The sequence below is a fragment of the Peromyscus californicus genome, unplaced genomic scaffold, assembly GCF_007827085.1.
Source record: "Peromyscus californicus insignis strain IS unplaced genomic scaffold, ASM782708v3 Scaffold_9__1_contigs__length_137607984, whole genome shotgun sequence".
Classification (NCBI taxonomy): domain Eukaryota; kingdom Metazoa; phylum Chordata; class Mammalia; order Rodentia; family Cricetidae; genus Peromyscus; species Peromyscus californicus.
Window position 1 is genome coordinate 66,726,159 of NW_026294617.1, and position 22,352 is coordinate 66,748,510.

Consider the following 22,352-nt stretch of genomic DNA (forward strand, 5'->3'; position numbering starts at 1 on the left):
TATCACAAGTTCTTAGGCTAGCCTGAGCTACACAGTAAGATCTGTCTATGAAAGAAACAACAATCCACCAAGTTATTTACTGAAATAAAACAAATAACAAAAATAAATAAAACTCTCTCTCTCTCTCTCTCTCTCTCTATATATATATATATATATTCTATATATATATATGTGTGTGTGTGTGTGTGTGTGTGTGTGTGTGTGTGTGTGTGTGTGTGTGTGTGTTTTGGTTTTTCAAGACAGGGTTTCTCTGTGTAGCTTTGTGCCTTTCCTGGAACTCACTCTGTAGTCCAGGCCAGCCTCGAACTCACAGAGATCTGCCTGCCTCTGCCTCCCGAGTGCTGGGATTAAAGGTGTGTGCCACCACTGCCTGGCATAAAACTATATTTTTATCACTGCACTGGATATATACTTAAAAATAACTCTCTCTATATATAGGTCTTATACCAGATATCTAAAATTCTTTCCTAATGGAGGATTATGTCAGACTCATTTCTATCTCAATATGCCATGTGCCATGCGTATTACACAAGTAGGGTTTTAATCATGACTGCTCTGAGAATTTTTAATGGAAAATAATTTTTCCATACAATATATTCTAATTACACCTTCCCTTCCCTTGTCTCCTCCCAGATCCTCCCCAGATCCTCACCTATCCCATCCCATACCTCCTTTCCCTTTCTGTCTTTAGAAAACAGTGTATGTGAAGCAAAGTCAATTTAGCACTGTCCCGTAGGCACTGGAACTATTTCTTTGCCTTTGGATGTCTAGCCAGCCGCAGTTTATTTGCAGAATTAAAAAGAATAAGAATCTGGTTAGGAATGCCCCCACCCAGGTCTTTTCAGGGCAGCCCCAGCATCTAAACACAGTAGACGCTGGTAATTACAGCCAACCTGAGACAAAAGGCCAGCCTAACCTAATACGACCTTTGCAATCCGAGAAAACAGGTGCCTTTGCAATCTAAAATCCATCCAGTGCCTTGTTGCGTATTTTTAGCATTTAGTGTTTAAAAAAGAGAGCAGGGGAAGGTTTTGAAGTTGATGCCTCCTGCCTCTCTCCCTGAACCCCACTCTGTGAGAGTGTCAGTTCTCAGTCTGTGAGATCCCAAGAAGGATTGGGAGGTGTGGAGGCACACAAGCGCACTTTCCATGCAGGGTGGAAATGCTTACCATGTCTAGGTTTGAGCCAGCATGAAAGAAGCTGCTGAAGTCGCTGGAGACCGTCCCCTGGAGACCTAGGGACTCAGCAACCCTAACCTGCAGCTTCCAGGGGCCCAGATCCGGTGAACATAAGCTATCAGAGACTGAAGGCAAGCTCTGACCATCTAACACAGAACTTCAGGATGCCTGCTGATGGAAACGTTGTTGTGGAGTAGATCTCATACAAGAAAGCTGGGGGAAGGACAGTTTCAAGGAAAAGGAGTTAGGAATCAGGAGGTAATGATTAAATGCTGTCTTTGCTGTTGGTGACAAGTGAGGGAGAAATGGCAGAATGCAGCAGTCCAAGACAGAAACAGACACAAAGAAGTACTTACGTGGGAGAAGAGGTGTTTATTTAAGACAGGTTTAGCCGAAGTGTAATTGGCCTAGCTGAAATGAAAGAGATAATTTATGTCTCCCAATCTATCAGACTGTAGAAACAATAAACCCCAAAGAAATGGGAATTTCCTCAGGAATCTCATGCTGGGAGAAGCAAAAAGTAGCAGCCAGAGGGGAAACATGCCTCCTGGAGAGAGATTCTACCAGGTCCCAACTTGTCAGACCACCTTGCAGGGTGAGACTGAAGCCTAGGCAAGGGCGGGCCAGTGGCGGGCAGGGACCACACTGTGACCAGGACTGCTCAGCTCTGCTACACTGGACCCGTTTAAACTTTAATTTCACTTCAGAACCCTGAAGACTGACTTTAGGAGATCTCTTTGCCTCACTTCAAAATATAGCCAAATTGAATAAATTTCCCTAAAAAAAAAATGTTGTATCTTTTCGTTGACTTATTGAGGACAGATGGTCAGACCTGATGTGGGATCCTGGCTGTGACTCCCCAAGTTTGACGGCAAAAGTAAGTAAGGACTGACTGCAGAAAGATCTAGTGCTGATAAAGTCTTTTAAAGGTTTATTTGAGTGTGTGTGTGTGTGTGTGTGTGTGTGTGTGTGTGTGTCTGTCTGTCTGTCTGCCACATGTGTGCAGGTGCCTGCAGAGGCCAAAAGACAGTGTCAGATTCTCTGTAGCTAGAATTGCAGCTGTGACCAGACAGATGTGGGTGCTGGGAACTGGAACTGGGGTGTTCTGGAAAAACCACAAACACTTTGAACAGAAAAGATATTTCTCCAGAGTTTCTGAAAAAGACTTTTCAACTTGAAGTATAATACAGAGATCTAGTATACTACATGTTGATGGTAATTAACTGTATATGCTTAAAATTGGCCCAGAGTAGGTATTGAGTGTTTTGAGAAAGAGGAAGGAACAAGGAATGAGAGAGAAACAAAGAAAAGCAATAATCATATGTTAGTTTGATGTAGCAATCACTGGATAGGGATGGGAGCCCATGCCCACTTAACCCTCTCAGTGCTGGAACACTATATGGCTTGAACATGGCCTGGGTTTGTGATTGCTGCCACAGTCCCCATGAGTTCATATGTGCATCAGTCCCATTGTGTCTAACAGACCCTATTTTCTTAGAGTCATCCATCCCCTCTGACTCTTACAATTTTTCTGCCTTCAATTCCACATAGCTCCTTGAGCTCTGGGGGGAGGGCTTCAGTGAAGACATCCCACTTAGGACAGGGTGCTCCAAAACTCCCACTCTGTGCACACTGTCCAGTTGTGGATCTCGGTGTTGGTTCCCATCTATTGTAGGAGGGAGCATCTCTGGTGATGGCTGAGCAAGACGCATTGATCTATGCCTGGAGGAGAAGGTCATTAGGAGTCATTTTATTGCTTATTTCCTTCAGCAGGACAATCATACTCAGTTTCCCCCTAAGTCACTGGCCTATCTAGTCTCACGTTCTTGGCAACGAGAGCAGTGCCAAGTATGAATTCCATTTCATGGACTGGAACTTAAATCTAATCAGATAATGGTCACTCCCACAACATTTGTCCCACTCCTGCACCAGTGTATCATACCAACAGGTCACCATTGGAGATGGTTGTAGCTGGGTTTATGGTTACTTTTCTCCTCTGGGAGCACACACAGTATATTTCAGTACCATGAAAACTAGTCAGTATGGGGAAAGGCTCTAAGAAGGCACTAGCACGACTTCTCCATGTCTAATGAGATATGTACGTGTTGTCTATAGCAATGGGGCCTTACCATAAGTTTGTGGAGAGCACCAATGGTCTTGATAATAGCCTCAGCTGTTTTGGGGACTTTCAACTCAATTATATGTGAATCTATTCCTGTCTATGAAGGTTTCACTTGGTGCTGAGAGATGTCTAATAGGGGCTTTGTATCCCCCAAATGATCTGGGGATTCCATTTGGATTTCTTTCCTATATGAATATATTTTCAGAAGCTTCTACTGTAGTAGATTTCCATATGACCCCTTAAGTGGCCCTTAGTGTTAGCTGTCCCTTCCTATCTTCCCCCTTTTACTCCCCTATTCTCTCCCACTCTCCATTTAATCCTCCTGTTCCAGTCTCCCCGGGTGTCTCTCCATAACTAGATATTCTATTTCCCCTTCCTTGGAAGCTCCCCTGCCCCCTATTCCCTTACTCTATACCCAACCTCTCTGCTTATGTAGATTGTAGGACAGTTGTTGAGGACTTAGAAGCTAACATCCACATATATGAGAACACATACCCAATTTGTCTTTCTGGGTTTGGGTTACCTCACTTAGGATGATGATATTTTTTTCTAGGTACATCCATTTACCTGCAAATTTCATGATTTCATTTTTTATAACAGTTGAGTAATATTCCATTGTGTAAATATACTACATTTCATTATATTTTCATCTATTGTGGGACTATTTCCAAGTTCTGGCTATTATGAATAAATAAATAAAAATGTTTTACCTTCTCTTAGGTCATCCTGTATCTTAATGAACATGGATGAGCAAATGTCTCTGTAGTAGGATGTAAATTCCTTTGGGTATATACCCAAGAGTGGTATAGCTGGATCTGTTTTCAGTTTCCCAAGAAATCACCACACTGATCTCCATAGTGTCTGCACAAGTATACATTTCCACCAGCAATGGAAACGTGTCCCCTTTTCCCACATCCTTGCCACAATGAGCTGCCATTTATTTCTTGATCTTGGCTATTTTGACTGTTGTAAGATGAAATCTCAGAGTAGTTTTGATTTGTATTTCCCTGAGGACTAAGGATGTTGAAAATTTCTGTGTTTCTAGTCATTTGTGTTTCATCTTTTGAGAACTCTCTGTTTAGTTCTGTATCTTATTTTTTAATTGGGTTATTTGATTTCTTTATGTCTTTTTTTAGTTCTTTATATAAATTTAGGTATCAACACTCTATCATGTGTATCTCTGTGTAATAGGTAAAGACCTTTCTGCGTTCAGTAGACTGCCGTTTTGTCCAAATGACTGTGTCATTTGCCATATAGGAACTTTTAAATGTCATGAGGTATCATTTATTAATTTGAATTCTTACTGCGTGTGCTGTTGGTGTCCTGTTCAGAAAGTCTTTTCTTCTTTCCTTTCCTTTCCTTTCCTTTCCTTTCCTTTCCTTTCCTTTCCTTTCCTTTCTCTCTCTCTCTCTTTCTTCTTCTTCTTCTTCTTCTTCTTCTTCTTCTTCTTCTTCTTCTTCTTCTTCTTCTTCTTCTTCTTCTTCTTCTTCTTCTTCTTTGGTTTTTCAAGACAGAGTTTCTCTGTGTAACAGTCCTGGCTGTCCTAGAACTTGCTTTGCAGACCAGGCTGGCCTTGAACTCACCGAGATCCACCTGCCTCTGCCTCCCAAATGCTAGAAGTAAGATGTGAGCCACCACTGCCCAGCCAGAAAGTCTTTTATTGTGCCTATGAGTTCAAGATTATTTCCCACTTCCTCTTCCAGACTCATATCTGGCCTTATGTTGAGATCTTTGGTTCATTTGGAGTTGAGTTTCATGTAGCATGATAAATATGGCTCTATTTGCACTGCTGGAGGTATCATCCCCAATATCAAGTTGTACTGCAAAACTATAGTAATAACAATAGCACAATATTATCAACAAACAGACATGCTGATCAATAGAATCTAAGTGAAGACCCAGACAGAAAAGTCTACACATCTACGGATACATGAGATTGACAAAGAAACCAGAAATACACAAGGGGAAGAAGACTTCTATAAATGGTACTGGTCAAAGTTGATGGTTGAATATGAAAGAGTTCAAATAGACCTGGGGGCCTAGTGAATGTTCTTAGTTTCAAGGTCTTTCTAAAGCTATTAAGTTGTTTAATTCCTAAGGTTATTAAGATTTTCTACAGGATGAAATGTTTCATCTTCCACTAGAATATCCTGTGTCTTAACAAAATTCTCTACATGATAGAATGCTTCTTCCCAGAGGAAACTGCCATACAACAAGTTATAGGATAAGTTTTTTTTTGATTGCCTTGGAGACTTCACAAAGATGGCCTGTGGCACAGTCTGAACTTTTATATAAGATAAGACATATTTTTATTAATCCCCAGAATATGACCAAATCTTAAGAAGTCATTAGGAGGAAGAGAAGACAGGTGTACATTGAATTATAAAGATATTATTCAATCTTTTCTGAGCCTTGAAAGGGTTAATAATTCATGGAAAAGATACAGAAGTAATGTTTATCAGGGGAAGTTTGTGTCTTTACATCCAAGTTCAACTCCTACTCAAGAAAATAAAATTGACGTGCTTATACCAAGAAAATAGAAAGGGGATCATGAGATTGGAGGAAGATGTCATGAGGGAGGGTGTAAATAGAGAGGGAAATGGAATACATGTGGTTAAAAAGCTTAAGGAGAAAGTATATGGGGAATGGAAAAGAGCCATCTAGAAGGAGACAGGCAGCATAGGGCAGGCCAGTGGAGGAGGGGAATGATGGATAATAAAGTATAATGACACATATGTATGAAAGTGCCATAAGGAAACAAGTTACTTGTTTGCTAACCTAAAAAAGATTTAGCCGGGCAGTGGTGGCGCACGCCTTTAATCCCAGCACTCAGGAGGCAGAGCCAGGCGGATCTCTGTGAGTTCGAGGCCAGCCTGGGCTACCAAGTGAGTTCCAGGAAAAGGCGCAAAGCTACACAGAGAAACCCTGTCTCGAAAAACCAAAAAAAAAAAAAAAAAAAAAAGATTAATTTAAAATACTGTTACAAAGATGCTCTTAATAAAAGAAGAAAATCTAAAGAATAGTTAACTTTTTCTGGAACGATGCCACCTGGTAGTACATCTGATTGAGAAATTTATGCTCCTGCCACAATAGCATGCTTCTTCCTCAGCTTAGCAGTCAGGCAGGTGGGGGTAGGCCGGGAAGCTGGGTGAGCTTCTTATTTCGACTATTTAAATTAGAACTGCATTCTCCAGAATTCTCTGCCTGGTATAGTTCTCACACAGGAGATACTGTGTACAATATCTGTAAACTATCAGCTGTACTCTTGATTTGCTTGAAGGGTCATGAATACCCAAGGCCCTGTTGGTGTTTGCTCTTGGAGCTTAGCCACTTACTTGCTTTGCAGGTGTGGGATGGTAGTCAGTAGGGATTCCAGTTCTTGTGACTTTTTAGTTTCTCAGACTCCAGGCCTCCTTCATGTTTAACTTAGTGAAAGATGACACCTTCTTCTCCAGAACATTTTATGATCCTTGGCATCTGGAGGTGTCAGAGACTGATGCAGGGTCCAGCCCATTCTCATGGGTCCCACTCATTCTTACAGTTGCCATATCTTTGTTTCCTCCAACTGCTTGCCCAACTTATTTCAGGATGCTGCACAGGACAGGAGAAATAATCTTTCAAATTAACTGGTTTTCACAATTCCATAAGGCTAACTGCTTACAAGGAACAGATAATTTATATTGACCAGTAGGTCTAGTTCTTTTACTGGGTGTTGAGTGACAGAAAACATCACTGTCTTCACCTCTCACAATATAGATCATCAGGGAATAACCTGTTGGGAATGTTGAATGTTCCATGCTAAGAAAATGTGGTATCCCTGGAATCTTAGATAGTGATCATTCACTCTGGTCTGGAGAACAGAATAAGCTGTAACTCAATTATCATTGTAGACTCCGACACCATTGAGTGAATGGTCACAGGCTGAGTTTTCAGGAAAACAGACACCATGATACCTTGTACAAGATTGTCAGGGAGTGATTTTATCACCAAAAAATTCTAAAAGTGAAGGGAGCAAGCAGTATGGAAGTAGGAGCTGGGCTTTGATGTAGTCCCCATGAAGTTCTGTTATAGAATGTTTTCCAGGGAATTGAAACATTCCCTATAGGAGGAAGGAGAGGGCTCATAGACTCGGGAGGTAAACAAAATGTCACCTGTCTAGGGAAAGGTAAACCTGGAGCTCCTTGAAGGCCTTCTCCAGTGTTATAGATGGAATGAACGGGCGGAGGAGACTCAGACCAGCTGAGCTGCAGGTAAGATGGATTCTCAGACTTTCCAGCTGCAGGTTGAACAGAAAGTTCCAGGATTGCAGCTCCTGTCAGCTGTCAATCATGTCGGGGTGGGGTTTTCAGCCATGCAACTGTTTTTGAGTCATTCCTGCTCCCATGATTAACCTCTCCCCCAGACTTCTGTTAATAATCCCCATAAAAACCTCCTTGGTCCATGCTGCCTTAATTTGGTCTGCTGAATAGATGGTTTTCTAGGACGATATGAATTAGTAAACTGTATGAAAGGAGAGACAGTTTATAAAGAGAATGACTGTTATGAAAAAATTATCCACACAGGTCAGGTTATCCAGATGGCTCCACATTAGATTTATTTTTAATTTTTAAGGAAAAGGTAAGTTTAGTAGTTATATTTTTGATCCCAAAGAAGTAGGCTCTAATGCCAGTGAAGGAATGGGCTTGTTAGTAGGGGGAAAGCAAGCAGGGAAAGAGCAAAACTTCCCTCTTCCATGTCCTTATATAGGCTTCCCGCAGAAGGTGTGGCCTAGATTAGAGGAGGGTCTTCCTACTTCAAATTAAGCAAAACTATCTCACAGGTGTGCCCTATTTGGGGGCTAATTCCAGATGTAGTCACGTTTACAGCAGAAAACAGCCATCACAATAAGAAACAGGAAGAGATTGTAAGAATAGAATTCTAAGAAACTGCTGAGACACACAAAGATGCTGTAAGATAGTGCTCTTGTACAGTGGTTTAATAAAATGCTGATTGGCCAGTAGCTAGGCAAGCAGACTAGGAGAATTCTGGGAAGAGGAAGGGCAGTGTCAGGAGGCACCAGCCAGAAAAAGAGGAAGCAAGATGACAAGGCAGAACTGAGAAAAGGTACCAAGCAATATGGCTAAATATAGATAAGGATTATGGGTTAATTTAAGTGTGTAGCAGGAATCTTAGAAGGTCTTATTAATAAAATCAAACCTGAGGCCAGTTATTGGGGTGAACTCTGGAAGATCAGAGAAACAGAACAAGCCACAGCCACCTCACCTTTGAGGCCAGTTATTGGGGTGAACTCTGGAAGATCAGAGAAAAAGAACAAGCCACAGCCACCTCACCTTGCCAGTTCCTCAGCTGATTCTGATTCCTCAGATTGGAAGCTTCTGAGTCCTCATCAGAATGGATCTCAGCTGAACTGCTGCTCAAAAGCCTAAAAGCTTAACCAGCCAAATGTTTCTAATTTCTAGTCCTCACGCCTTATATATCTTTCTGCTTTCAGCCATCACTCCCTGGTATTAAAGGCTCACTTCTTGGGATTAAAGACGTGTGTCACCATGCCTGGCTGTTTCCAATGTGGCCTTGAACTCACCGAGATCTAGAGGGATTTCTGCCTCTGGAATGCGAGGATTAAAGATGTGAGTGCCACCATTTTCTAGCCTTTAATAAAACACTAAAATAATGTACAATTTGTAGAACAACCATTTTAACTATTAATTCATCTGTCTGTACATATTATTATTCATAATCCCTTTTGGTAAGTATCAGTTGCTTCTGGCAATGTGACTTTTGTCTAATTTTTATTTTCTTTTCTAAATATCACTTTTTAAAATTTTTGTTTACACCTATAACTTAAAAAATGGTTTATAAAGATTCTTTTTAAAAGCTAGTTTCTTCCAAAATGAAGAAATGAAATAAAGCACTCAGTTTCTTTTATTGTATGTAATTTCTTTGACCACAATCTAGCAGATGAAAGGCCCAGGCACACGTGATTCTCACTTGGGTCTACCTCTTCATCCCTCCTAGGCGATAGCTAGAAGGAACTGGAAAGGGAACAGTTTTTCCAAGCTTGGCTTCCAGGGAATAGGGGACTTGGGCCTTCTTTACTGCTATTAGAACCCAAGCTCAGAGCAGAATTGTTTTGCATCCTGTTGAAGGATGATTCACAGATGAAGTCTTGAAGTCCAGTGGGAACTATTAAGTCGGTGAGGCCCAAATGCAGAAAATAGGAGGTCTGATGGTGTCTGGTCATTCAATCTTCAGGAAGTGCTCGGCAAGACTGCTGTGTAGAGGGAATGAGAGGTCAGGATGCAGCAGCCTGGCAAAGACTGTGTAGACACATTCACCAGATTTTCTAAGGATATGTGTGATGCAGAATGAGACCAGAAGCCAGCCTGAACCACAGAAGCCAACCCACCTCCTGTCTCAACCATCCCAATCAGCCCCTGGGGATCCTTCCTACACATGGACTTTCACCAAAGAGCCTCAGGAATGTGTGAAATCCCGTTTTTATGTCGACTCTGTGAAGACCTTGGACTAGACAGCACACTTTTCTGAAAGATGATAATGAGCCATAGAGAAGTCTGTTACTTCTGGGGCTGGTACCTGGGGGGAGGCCGGCCTCAAAGGCTCTGTACAGTAGACTCCAGATCCCATGGGCTCTAGAGAGCCTAGTCCTGATTCCATTACCTTGAACAAGCTACCGCCTTTACAAGTGCCTTGCAATGGACATGGCTCAGGAGTTCTAAGGAATTCTCTTTTCACAAAAGGCCACTCTAGCACTCAGTGGGCTGAGGCTGGGGAGGACATTGTCCCTGGCTGCCTCTCTAGTCACAGGCTCTATGGAGATGTGGAAATTTGCAGCAATCCTCAGATTTCATTTTGCTCTGACCTTCTGGAATCTATGCCTGTTATGGCCTGATTCCTTGACCTGACTTTCTGGGCCACCAATGTCTTTCCAAAACGACCCATCAGCTGGTACTCAACCATTAGAATCCAGAGCTTCATTCTGATGGATAGAGCTGCTAAGGAAAGAGCTCAGAATAGCTGAAAAGATTTTACAATAATGTGAGCAGTGTCTCCCTGACTAAAACCACCCAAACTGTAAAAATTGATGCTTCATATTATGCTCCAACTCACAACCATGAAAATAATAATGTTTTGTCTCTTAAGATGGCCAATGAGGACAAATAACACTAGCAGAGGACAGTCTGTTTTATAGCTCAGGGCCGACTTAATGTGACCTGACTGTGTTGCCCTTAGTGCATTCTACTGTAGAATAGGTGCAGGAAGAAAAGCAGAGGATGGCAGCCTAAGGAGGGCTCAGCCCCATGTCAGCTCCGTCATCACCCACCTTCACACACAGCTCCAGAATCTTCATCATGTCCACAATCAAAGGTCTCGACCTGGTCACATTCAGCCAGGGTCTTCTCTGTCCCATTGCACAGGGCCACCTGAATGAGCACAGGCAGAGCTTCATCAACTACTGGTGGATACAACATGGCTCTAGGCGTGTGCTTGGCTGCTCCACAGCCCAGCTCTCGGCACACCACTGCCACATCCTTCATGTCCCAGCCGTCATCGCATACAGTGCCCCAGCGACCTTCCTGTTCCACCTCTACACGTCCTTCACAGTGGTGGGGACCATTCACCAGACGCACTTTGGGCGGGGCCTCTGTAAACAGAATGGGTGAAAGTACATTAAAAACCATACATACCCCAAGGCAGCTCCCATGTACACAAGTCTCTACAGCAGTGGGGGAGTGGGACAGGGGTACGGTTACAGTTCATGTCAATTGTTGATTGACAGTATCTGGAATCACCTAAGAGAAAAGTCTTCAGGCACCCCCTTTCAGAAACTATCTAGATTAGGTTGGCTGGTGGCCATGCCTGTGGGACACTATTGATTAGGTTAATTGAGCTAGGAAGACTTGTCTGCAGTAGGTTCTGGTATTCCCCAGGCTGGAATCCTTAACTATATAAAAAGGAGACAGTTGGCTGTGCATGTAAGACTATACAGACTGAAGTATAAGACTAAATGAAGAAAATAGCTTAAATTAAAGAAAGAACCCCTAGAGTTCATATACTCCCAAAATAAACGAAAATGACATTAATTTTTTGTTTCACAGAGAAAATATGCATAAACTGACAGTATGGAAGACCATTAACCAAATTTCAGTGATTTCTCTGAGGTAAAAAATTTTACAGGCCACATTTTAGTAAATACTAAATATAAGAACATAGGATTTTAATAAATGCTAAATACAAGAACAAATGAATATCTAAGAATCTAATAATAAAGGATTAACATATTTATAAGAAATTATAATTTTTTATAAAATAATTGAGAGTCTATATTACACATATTGTAGACAATAAGCAAATGAAGACATCATACATCAAACATTTTAAAATGAGATAAAAGTGCTATTTGGAGGAAAACATAGTTTTAAATAAACTTGTTAGAAAACAAAAAGCTGAAAAAGAAGTAAATGAATTAGAAAAATACTTTGGAATAATAAGATGATATTGACTTGAAAAGTGAAAATTTAAAAGGAAACCTGAATTTTAAAAAAGAGCAATACAATAGAAAGGCCTCCGGTAAATGTGGTGAGAAAAGGCGGCCATTCAGGCACATTAAAAATGAGGAGAGAACATAGTCACACACTAGAAACTAAACACCAGATATGGTGCTCAAGAGTCTATGATAAATTTGAAAATCTAGACTTTCCTATTTAGCTCATCTTTGGGGGGCAAAGCACATAAACTGTTGTGTGAGGAGCTGAATGTAGCATATGTGTGTACAGTGTACATGTGCACGAGGAGCCAGAGGAGGATGCCTCGTGGCTTCCACTAAAGCTCCCTGCATTCTTCTCTGGAAACAGAGTCTTCCACAGGACCCCCACCTCAGCATTTTTCAGCTAGTCCAGTAGCCGGCAAACCCCTAGCTAGGCTCATCCTGTATCCATTCCCTGAAACAGCCATGCCCAGGGAAGCAGTGAGGACCCAAACACAGGTCCTCATACATGTGCAGTAAGGGAACTTACCCTGTCAGTCATCCCCAGCTCTATAATAATAGCCCTGTAACAAAACAGTGTTTTAAAATAATAAAAAAAGCTTCAAAAGGCTAATTAACAACAACAAAAAGATTTGACAGTAGAGGTAACAGTCTACTGGGCTCAGAATCTTTGGCTAGTTGCAAAGTAGTAGATAATTTAAATGTTATAAATTCCTGAACACAGAGTTTGTTGAACCTCCCTGGAATCATTCTTATAAAGCTAACGCATCCCTAGCAAACAAAAACACAAACCTCATGTACTAATAGGATGCAAGGGGCAAATCATATGCCTAGCATGCCTGAAGTCCAGAGTTTGATACCTAGCACTCAATAAATAAACAGATGCAAATATTTGAAATAAAATATTAGCAAGTCGTATAAAGCTACTGCCTATGATAGCTAAGAAGGGCATAGAAGGGAAACTCAGTAGTGTTCCATATTAGAAAATTCAAGAGTAAAATTGTCTCCAAAAGTGGATTAAAAAAGAAGAAGAAAAAAAAAGATCACACAGCCGTCAGACCTCGTCACACAGAACCGAAGTCTTACAAAGCTTCTGGACTCTGGCTTCAGTTTCTTCTTTGTATCGCTCATGGCACTCCTGAGAGCTAACCTTGACAAGCTGCTCAATTTAAACTCTATTCCTTTGTTCCTGTAATAATTATGTTGCTATGAAAATGAAATGATACTCTCTGAGTAAAAAATTTAATGCAGGAATCTGTTTTGTTTGTGGGTTCTTAACTACAGGGGCTAGCAGGAGCTTGTAGCCACTGTAAGTGAGCCCCTCTGAGCTCGAGGATGCAAGGGCATCCCCCTTTTTCTTGTGGACATCTACCTTCGCTCTCCACGCTTCCCCTAGCCCACCCCTTACACTGGCCCCACCCCTGATTTTACACACATGTGATTCAGTGAAGAGCAGACAGCGAGGACAAGCAGTGAGCTGAGAGGCTTTTGTCAAGACGGGAAAGCACAGCTGGAAGTCACAAGGTCCCCCGGTGGAGCCCCGATGCCCCAAGGGATGGGAGAGCACAAGGAAAAGGAAGAATGCCATGGCTTGGCATAATGTAAGTTGCATTCTAGAATGAGACATTACATCGTCCTACCTGTGACGTTGAGTGGGACCACCTCACTGCGCTTCATCCCCCAGCCATTGTCAGCCTCACAGGAGTAGTTCCCAGAATGCCCTGCAGTCAGAGTGAGCTTAAAGGATGCTTTTCCTCCAGAAGGTGCTGAGGTGTTGCCCAGAGTGATATTTTCATAGTAAAACCAGTACAGAACAGGAGGAGATGCTCTCTTGTCTTCACACTGAAGCTCCACCACATCCCCAATAAAGGGCAGCACCCCAGGAACACTGATGGAGAGGACAGGGTCCAACACCGGAACTGACAGAGCACAGTAGAGCGTCAGGGGGAGTGGTATGACTGACAGCCTACCTCACTGTCACTCAAGTTCTTCTACTCCAGCCCCTGTGTCCTTTCCCCACATCTCACTGCTTGATCGAACCCTCCAGGGAAGGGTCCAACAAAGCTGTTAAGCATTGATGAAGAATTCAGGAGAGCACGACTCTGATTACACCCCACAATCTGCCTCCAGTTCCATCTCTGTGCCCTCTTTCAGCTCCTCTGCCACTGCTGACACTTTTACATCCATCAAAACAAAAAGCCTGCAGTGTTCAGACCCCTTCCCAGCCTCTTCCTGCCTTGTGTACTTTGTCCCATCTTCCAACATCGCCAGCTGGGAGTTGCGGGCTCCCGATTGGGAATGCTGCTTACCTTTCACTGTGATGTTCACCACTGCACTCTGGACAAGGCCATAGCTGTTGCCAGCAGTGCAGTAGTATCCCCCAGCATGGCTTTCCTTGACAGGAGCAATCTCCAGCTCTGCTCTCTGGGAATGCTGGCTTTTCCTCCCCACACTTTCCTTTGTATCCTCTCTGTGCCAGGAGTACATGATGAGCCCTGTGCCTTTAGCCACAGAACAGACAAGGACCAGCGTCTGCCCTTCAATTCCCCAGTCTCCTGGAGACTGGATCTCTATGGAGACTTGAGACACAGGGATCCCTGTGAACAGAAGACAATTGTTAAAGACTGGGTGGGGAAATTCAGGATGGGATGGGTCCAGTATCACCTGCTGGGAATTATGGCAGGTGGATATTTGGAATTGAGAGTCCACCCTGCTTGCCTGGGAATGGCGCATACTGAGGGGCATTGCACAGGATCACTCTCCAATCTGATGCTCAATAACAATCCTATCCTGCAGTTCCTGCCTTTTCCCCACCCACTCTGGTGACCACATCTCACAGTGTTGTGCCTCTCTTGACTTCCTTGTGAACCTGAGGCAGTAGGAGAAAGAGGCTAGAATCTCATGAACAAGGAATTTTTCTGACCTGAGTAAAAATAAATGAAGCTGCCATTTAATAGCTGCAGAATCTGTGTAAGTCTATATTTCTAACCCCCAATTTTTCTCAATAGCATTTGGATAATCATAGTAAGCTCACAGAGTTCTCATGGGATTAGCTGAGCTGCCTACCTAAAGCAGTCTCGCTCACACCAGCACTGTTCAGCAGTGTTAAAAGGTGATGCTGCCAGTCTCTGGCTGGATAGGAAGTGCTGCAGAGTACTTCAAATTTAAATCCCAGGTCTGTGTGCTGGGTTTCCTTATGCATTTTCTGAACAGCTCTTTGCTTTGAGTTTCTTGGTCTGTAAAGTGGGGAGGGTCACAGTACCCACTTTACAGGCACTACTCATAAAACTCTTTCCCAGGTCACTGTGAGGACAAAATGTTCAACTGCTCTGAGCAGCATCTTGCATGTGGCGAATCTTGCTGCCTTCTGCCGCTGTTTGTGAAAGTCAGAGAGGGTCTAGAACATCACAGCCGTGGAGTTGGCTGTTTTTCACTCCTTACTCTTTGCTCTGTGGGGGTCTTGCCACCCAGCTCCCAAATCAATACACACAGAGGCTTCTTATTATTTATAAATGCCAGGCCTTGGCTTGGCTTATTTCTAGTTAGCTTTCCTTAACTAAATTAACCCATCTACCTTTTGCCTCTGGGCTTTTTCCTTTTCTTACTTCTGTATATCTTACTTTCACTCTTACTCCGTGGCTGGCTGTGTGGCTGTGTGGCTGTGTGGCTGTGTGGTTGGGTGGCTGGGATCTTGCCTCTTTCTCTTCTTGCTCTCTTGCTCTTTGATATTTCTCGTCCCAGATTTCTCCTCCTATGTATCTTCTTTCCCCCCTAGCCCCACCTATCCTTTTTCCTGCCTTGCTATTGGCTGTTCAGCTCTTTATTAGATCAATCAGGTGTTTTAGACAGGCACAGTAACACAGCTTCACAGAGTTAAACAAATGCAACATAAAAGAATGCAACACATCTTTGCATCGTTCAACAACTGTTACACAGTATCAACCAATGTAACACACCTTAAAATAATATTTCATAATACAACAGCTTTAGTTCAGATCTGGAATATAGTAATTCTTTTTATAAGGGATAGGCTGTTATTGTCATTTCAAATATTATTTGTGCCTTCTTTGTACCATCTCCTAACTGGGGGTCTCTCCTTAGAGACAGAGTCTATACTTCATTGACCTCTTAGTTTACTGAATAAAGTTACCATTGTTGCTTTTCTGAAGGGAGGGCAAAGTCTTTGGAAAATTATTGTTCAAGTGCCCCAGTGAGCCATGGTAGCTTCTACCCTCAGGGATAAGGAGGCGCCTGCATTCTGGCTGGTGCCTCTGTTCTCTCTGCCTGACTTAGCCCCATGGGCCCAACCCATTGATGCTCACTCTCCACATCTATATAGGACCGGTGACTCTGCTTCAAGACACTGTGAGATGCTGTCATCGCCTCACACCAATAATTTCCTGAGTCTTCTTTCCGTATTGCTGAGATCGTAAACTTTGGTGAGGTCCATTCCGACTGCAAAGTGTGTCCATCTTTGAAGAAGGAATAGCGTAACTGGGTCGTTGCCCTGTCTGAAGGAAGCCAGGTGTTGCAGGACAGAGTCACTGAACTCCCCTCTATGGGCTGCAGGGGGCTGGCTGTGAGCCCAGGTGCTGGAAACAGCTCTGGAGGGGGAAGAGTGAATCCAAAGAGACCACTTGTTAGTAGCAGACTGCACAGTCCTCCAGAAATGCCTAATGAGCAAGACACACATATCCATACTCCAGGACAGACAGCCCATCACCATTTATCCATTCCTGGTTACTGTCATATGCCCAGTACCCTGGTCTCCTACACAGGCACTCTCCTCCCTAGACACATCCACTTGAGGAATGATCTCCTACCTTGGACATTAAGCCACTTAGATCTTGTTTCTTCCGTCGTGTCTATAAATAGGAAAAATTTCCTATCTGCATTACAGAAATAGGAGCCACTGTCACTGAATCTTGCATTCGAAATGGTGTAGCTTGAAGCACTGCTGTAAGTAGCTATACGAGATCCATCCTTGAAGTACTTTAGTCTCTTTATGTCACCATTATTTTCTCCCGTGCACCTTATATCTACCCGGTCTCCTTCATAAGCACGGTGTGGCATGCTGATGCTCAGCCAGTCTGCAAAGGAAGCAAAGAGACAAAGTATCAACACTGACCCTGCCTGGATGCTCCTGGGAAGGGAGAGGCTCTACATGTGTCTAGAAGCTGAGGACCCACAGTGCCTGGGGACCTGCTGGCCCTGTTCACTTTCTGGCTAAGCAGAGTGGACCCTACTTCACTGAGTGATATTTTTTCCCCCAACGTGTCTTTTGGATGTATGTTAATAGATTTTTATACTGTTTTTCCCAGCTCCCAACAGCTGGACTAAATATGAATTTAAAATGAGTACATTAGCTAAGTGAGATAGCACCAGTCTGGAATGAATGCTGTTCATGAAGTTGAGGCAGGTAGGCCACAGATTCAAAGCTACAGATTAAGTTTAGGGTGAGCTTGGATGATTTAGTAAGACTCGATCTCACAATAAACAGCAACTATGACTGGGGACAGATTGCTTAGTGATGGAGTCCCTTGCCTAGCATGTACAAGACCCTGGCCCAAGCCTCAGCACCACTTTCCCCTCCACTAGAAACTCCAACTGTGTGTCCTCACACCTATTGACACGGCCTCAGGTCCCCATGGCAGCCATGATTAACCCTTCTGCGTGTCTCCTATTTAGAATCCCTGTTTAGTAGCATGGTCAACTCCTTCCATTGCATGTCATTCTCCTGAGATGGAACTAACGACTCAAGCTCCGGAATCTACGTCTCCAAGTCTCTGGCATCTCCTAGAAACTCTTTCAGAGGCGTCTGCAAATCATGGTCATGCTTGGCCCTGTAGGACCCCCATAAAGAAGAAGTGGAGCCATCGTTTCCTCATAGGACAGTGATCCTCAGGGATTGATGGATAGCGTGGTGTTTTTGGATTTGCTCACAGTGGGAGGAGAAAACTCAAAAGAATGGGCCCTGAACATTGGACCCTTCATCACAGGACACTGACCAGTGTGAGGTAAGAGTGCTGGGGGAAATAAGTACAAAAGCGACCTTTAGACACCTGCCCAGCTGGTTCTTCTGACTCCCGGGACCATCTAAGGAGAAAAAAGCTAGGTTCATAGTCCCTAGAGTGAGACCTATAAGAATGTAGATGAAAAACACTGAGAACTTCCTCAAGCATATGTCACACTACAGCATATATTCCTAAAGCACATATCATAAAGATGATAATCTTTAATAGTAATTCTTCCTCCATCCCTCCCTTCTCTTCTTCCTTACCTCCCTTCCTTCCTCCCTCATTCCTTTCATCCCCTGCTTCCTTCCTTCCCTTCCTCCACACCCTTCACTTTTTGGAGAGATTCTGGGGATCAAACTCAGGACCTTGCACATTCTAACCAGCCCAGTACTCTAGCACTGAACTAAACCCCCAGTTGACCTTCTCACCCTTCAAAATGCTCTGCTTATGGATGCATTTTTCCTTGTGCACGTCTCTATATCTAAATAATATGTTGGAAATGCTCATCCAGAAGGTTCCAATAGGGCCAAGTGGCCAAACAAACTCAAGATAACTTTTGTGTAGCTTTTACCAGCTTTGGAACATAAGGGAAAGAGAGGTAGATGGCCGGGTACAAAGGTTGATAAAGAAAGAACTGTTTCAGGCCAATATTCTTTTTCCTACATGGTGAGGCTGGACAATATTTTCCTCTGAATATTGTAGAAATACAATAAGTTTGATTAAAGAAGTGTTTGTGACATAAGATTTATGAGACCAAATTGAAAGTGATTCCAAGTGATAGGAAGCAGAGAAAGATTGTAACAGTTTTCCCTGAGACTGAAATAAGGATTTCACTGCAAGACACTTAGGTTAGTGGTCTTGATTTCTGAGTTTTTCCTTAGAGCTATATTTCCTCGAATTAACTACAGTTATGCACAAACTAATTTAATTCTGAGAGTTCACTGCATCCCATGAGTTTACACTAGAGCCCTTCCATTAACTAATTTAGAAACTTTCTTGTTCACAATTACAAACCTAGGTACATAAGCATTATCTCCTCAGCACATTGTAGAAAGAATGTGTTCTGAAAGGCTTAGCCAAAGAAGAAAGTCTAATTTCCCAGGCTACTGTGAAACTAAGTGTTTTCTTTATTTCATTATATTAAAATTCCAATTAAAAAAAAGGAGAAGCGCGTTAGTCATTGGATTGTTTCCATCCCAGTAGAGACCTGAGGGTGTTCATGCCTTCTGCAGAGCGCCTCCTCAGCCTCTTGCTCCTCTCTGCTATGAATATACTTTCAGTCACTCCTTCTGGTAAGGATGAGGGTGTTCCCCCACAATGGCTACCCAGAGGGCTTTTTCTTCACAGTTACTCCCTTTCCTGTCGGAGGGTTCAGCAGCAAATGGGAACTAATTCATGGTCTTGAGAGGGCCAGGACACTGTCTTCTTCCCATCCAGCACCAGCTGGCAACCAGAGGTGGTGCAGCCTGGTGCACCCTGGCACAGCTGATCAAGGGGGAGGAGAGGGAGGTGCTGGATCCTTCCTCTCTTCACCCCAGCCCTGCCTCAGATCCCTGCAACCTCCTGCTAAGAGGCTTCACCAGGCAGAACCTCCCATGCCCAAGAGAGTGAGGTGCCAGAGAGATAGAGGAATAAAGAGAGAGCTACTTACCGGAGTGGACTCCCACAGGAGCTGTGAGGGAACAGAGTAGAGAGATTACACAGGACCGAGGTCTTCACACTTTGTAAAGGCTGTAGCCCTCCCAGGGTTCCCAAGCACTTCCCCTCCTTTTCTTCTTGTTTCTTCCTCCCCCCTTCCATCTTCCCTCCTTCATTCCCTCCGTCTTTTCTCTCCATCTTTCTTTCATCCTTCCTTCTCCCACTCACAAATGACACTCCTATAGAACCCAAGATTCATTTTCATTATTCCTAGCATGTTATGAGCAGTCCTTGGCCATTCCCAGAAGTTTGGGTTTTGTAGGCAAATTTTCTTTCTTTTTTTTTTTATTAAGAAAAAAATTTTAAATCATTTTCCACACCAATCAAAGATCCCCCTCTTCCCTCCTCCCACCCCCAGCCTCCTTCCCCAACCCACCCCCCAATTCCAACCCACAAGAAGGCAAGGCCAACCATGGGGAGACACATCCAGTAGAGTCAAGACCAAGCCCTTCCCCCTGCCTCAAGGCTGCAGGGAGTGTCCCATCATAGGTAGTCGGCTCCACAAAACTCCCTCATGTACAAGGAATGGAATCTGATCTACTGCCAGGGGGGCCCCCAAGCAAATTAAGCTACACAACTGTCTCGCCATGCAGAGGGCCTAGTCCAGTCCGGTGCAGGCTCCATAGCCATTGATACAACTTTCATGTGTTCCCACTAGTTTGGTTTGGTTGTCTCTGCAAGTTTCCCCATCATGATCCTGATGCACTTGCTCATAGAATCCCTCCTCTCTCTCTCTGACTGGACTCCTGGAGCTCTGCCTGGTGTTTGGCTGTGGATCTCTGCATCTGTCTCCATCAGTCACTGGAGAAAAGCTCTGTAATGACAGTTAGGGTATTTACCAATCTGATCACTGGGACAAGCCAGTTCAGTTCAGGCACCCTCTCTACTATTTCTAGTAGTTAAAGCTGGGGTCATTCTTTGGGATTCTTGGCAACTTCCCTAGCACCACGTTTCTCTCTATCCCCATGATACCTCCCTCTATCATAGTATCTCTTTTATTGCTTTCCCACTCCATCCCTGTTCCAGCTCGACCATATCATTCCCTTATGTTCTCATCCCCCATCCCCTACCCTCCATTGCCCACTCTTAACCCCCAGTTCACTCATGGAGGTCTCATCTATTTCCCCTTCCCTGGGGCGATCCATGCATCCCTCTTTGGGTCTTCCTTGTTACCTAGCTTCTCTGGAGTTGTGGGTTATTGTCTGGTTATCCTTTGCTTTACTTCTAGTATCCACTTATGAGTGAGTACATACCATGTTTGTCCTTCTGAGTCTGGGTTACCTCACTCAGGATGATATTTTCTAGTTCTATCCATTTGCAGGTAAGTTTTCAAGCACTTCATTTCTTATCTCTTCTTCCACCTTCTTTATTTACATATTTTTATTTTTTGAAATTCAAACATAATTATATCTTTTTCTCCCTTTCCTTTCCTTCTCCCAACTGCTCTAGGTGTTCCCTGCTCTTTTTCAAATTTATGACTTCTAATTGGTGTGTGTGTGTGTGTGTGTGTGTGTGTGTGTGTGTGTGTGTGTGTGTGTGTATACACCTACATATAAGCATATAAGACAACCTGCTCAGTCCATATAATGTTACATGTATGTATATGATTTCAAGGCTGACCAGTTGGTATTGGATAGCCAATTTGGAGGCTCAACATTTAAGCTGTCCAGATTATTTTGCTTAAGAGAAATCACCTACATAGGGGCATCCTAAATGCCATGGAGGGCCACAAAGAAACACAAGGTCTGCTCATGTTTAATAGACATCAGTTATCCTTCTGTCTACATTCTAGACCTACTACTGTGAGTGGGGCTGTGTAAGAGAGTCTTATTGATAGGAACAACCTATGATATCCACTATGGCTAGCGAGACTTGAAGTCTATGCAATGTCTCAGTCTATGGAGGTCAGAGTTGGGCCAAAAATGGTGACTCTTGAAGTAGAGTCTGAGCCTTGGGTTGTGAAATTAATGTAGGCTGTGCATGACATTCACTCTAAGGGAAAACTCCTTGGAAGCTGTATGAATGAAAATTTACTGTTTTCCTAGAGATCAAACAGAAATAATAGAGACAAATCACTTGCTTTTAGTAAGGAAGGACACACACACACACACACACACACACACACACACACACACACGTGAATCTTTTCCATTTTCTGAGAACCCTGCTTTGCTCAGTTCCCATTTGCAATATCCCTGCCAGTACTAGATCAGAAGCAGATACCCCAGCTCTCCACAACCCGGCAGAGAGACATATGCTCAGGAAGAGTGTCTAGGGGTACCCAAGCAGAGGTAGTTATACCCTGGCACCACCCCAGGTCTTTTTCAGCATCCTACTTACCAAGAACCAGAAGCAGTGACCACAGCAGCATGAGGCTAGAGGCAAGTCCTTTATGACAGGTGCAGCTAAGTCCTTAGAGCAGATGGACTGTGGATCTAGGATAGAGCACTGGTTCTGCAGGGATCTTGCTGAAATAGGGGGAAAAAAGGAAGTGGCAAAACTGTCTGTCTATACCCCAACCCAATGGGTGCTGCAAAAGCAAATGTCCTTCCTCTTTGTCAAATTGCTTAGATATGTGTGCACTAGTGCAAAATGATTCTTAATGTGTAGGATGCCTCCCCTTTACACATGGCTTTTCATTGTATTTGACTTTACAGAGAAGACTGAGTTCTGCCGCCACTGAGATTGAAATCAGGTTTGAGGTAGTTTTCAAAAATGAATCTCCTTTACTACTTTAATGGCTTGTTCCTGCTTCATCAAGAAGCAGTTCCTAATAAGTGACATCATTGCCAGCCCGGGATTGACTCCTCTGCAAAGGTTCAACCAGACTA

At 43.4% G+C, this 22,352-nt stretch overlaps 1 protein-coding gene across 2 annotated transcripts; it reads right to left on the reverse strand.

The window, feature by feature from the left end:
• Positions 1-9,204: 9,204 nt before the first annotated feature.
• Positions 9,205-21,993, reverse strand: LOC128105470 (Fc receptor-like protein 2). Of its 2 annotated transcripts, none has more exons than XM_052730653.1 (8): positions 21,862-21,993; positions 19,475-19,495; positions 16,630-16,896; positions 16,129-16,410; positions 14,116-14,403; positions 13,447-13,725; positions 10,643-10,963; positions 9,205-9,568 (listed from the first exon to the last, which is right to left on the reverse strand). In XM_052730653.1, exons 1-8 carry the CDS (start codon positions 21,890-21,892, stop codon positions 9,549-9,551), a joined length of 1,509 nt encoding a protein of 502 aa, XP_052586613.1. In that variant the 5' UTR covers positions 21,893-21,993; the 3' UTR covers positions 9,205-9,548. The 2 variants fall into 2 exon arrangements, with proteins under 2 accessions (XP_052586613.1, XP_052586611.1); XM_052730651.1 differs by having other exon boundaries at positions 9,205-9,571.
• Positions 21,994-22,352: the final 359 nt, after the last annotated feature.

Coding starts and splice junctions, on each gene's coding strand:
- LOC128105470 (XM_052730651.1), bottom strand. CDS start 21,892: ATGCTGCTGTGGTCACTGCTTCTGGTTCTTG. Junction 16,897..19,474: donor TCCTGTGGGAGTCCACTCCG/GTAAGTAGCTCT, acceptor CTTCCTTTGCAG/ACTGGCTGAGCATCAGCATG. Junction 9,572..10,642: donor TTCTGGAGCTGTGTGTGAAG/GTGGGTGATGAC, acceptor CCCTCTACACAG/CAGTCTTGCCGAGCACTTCC.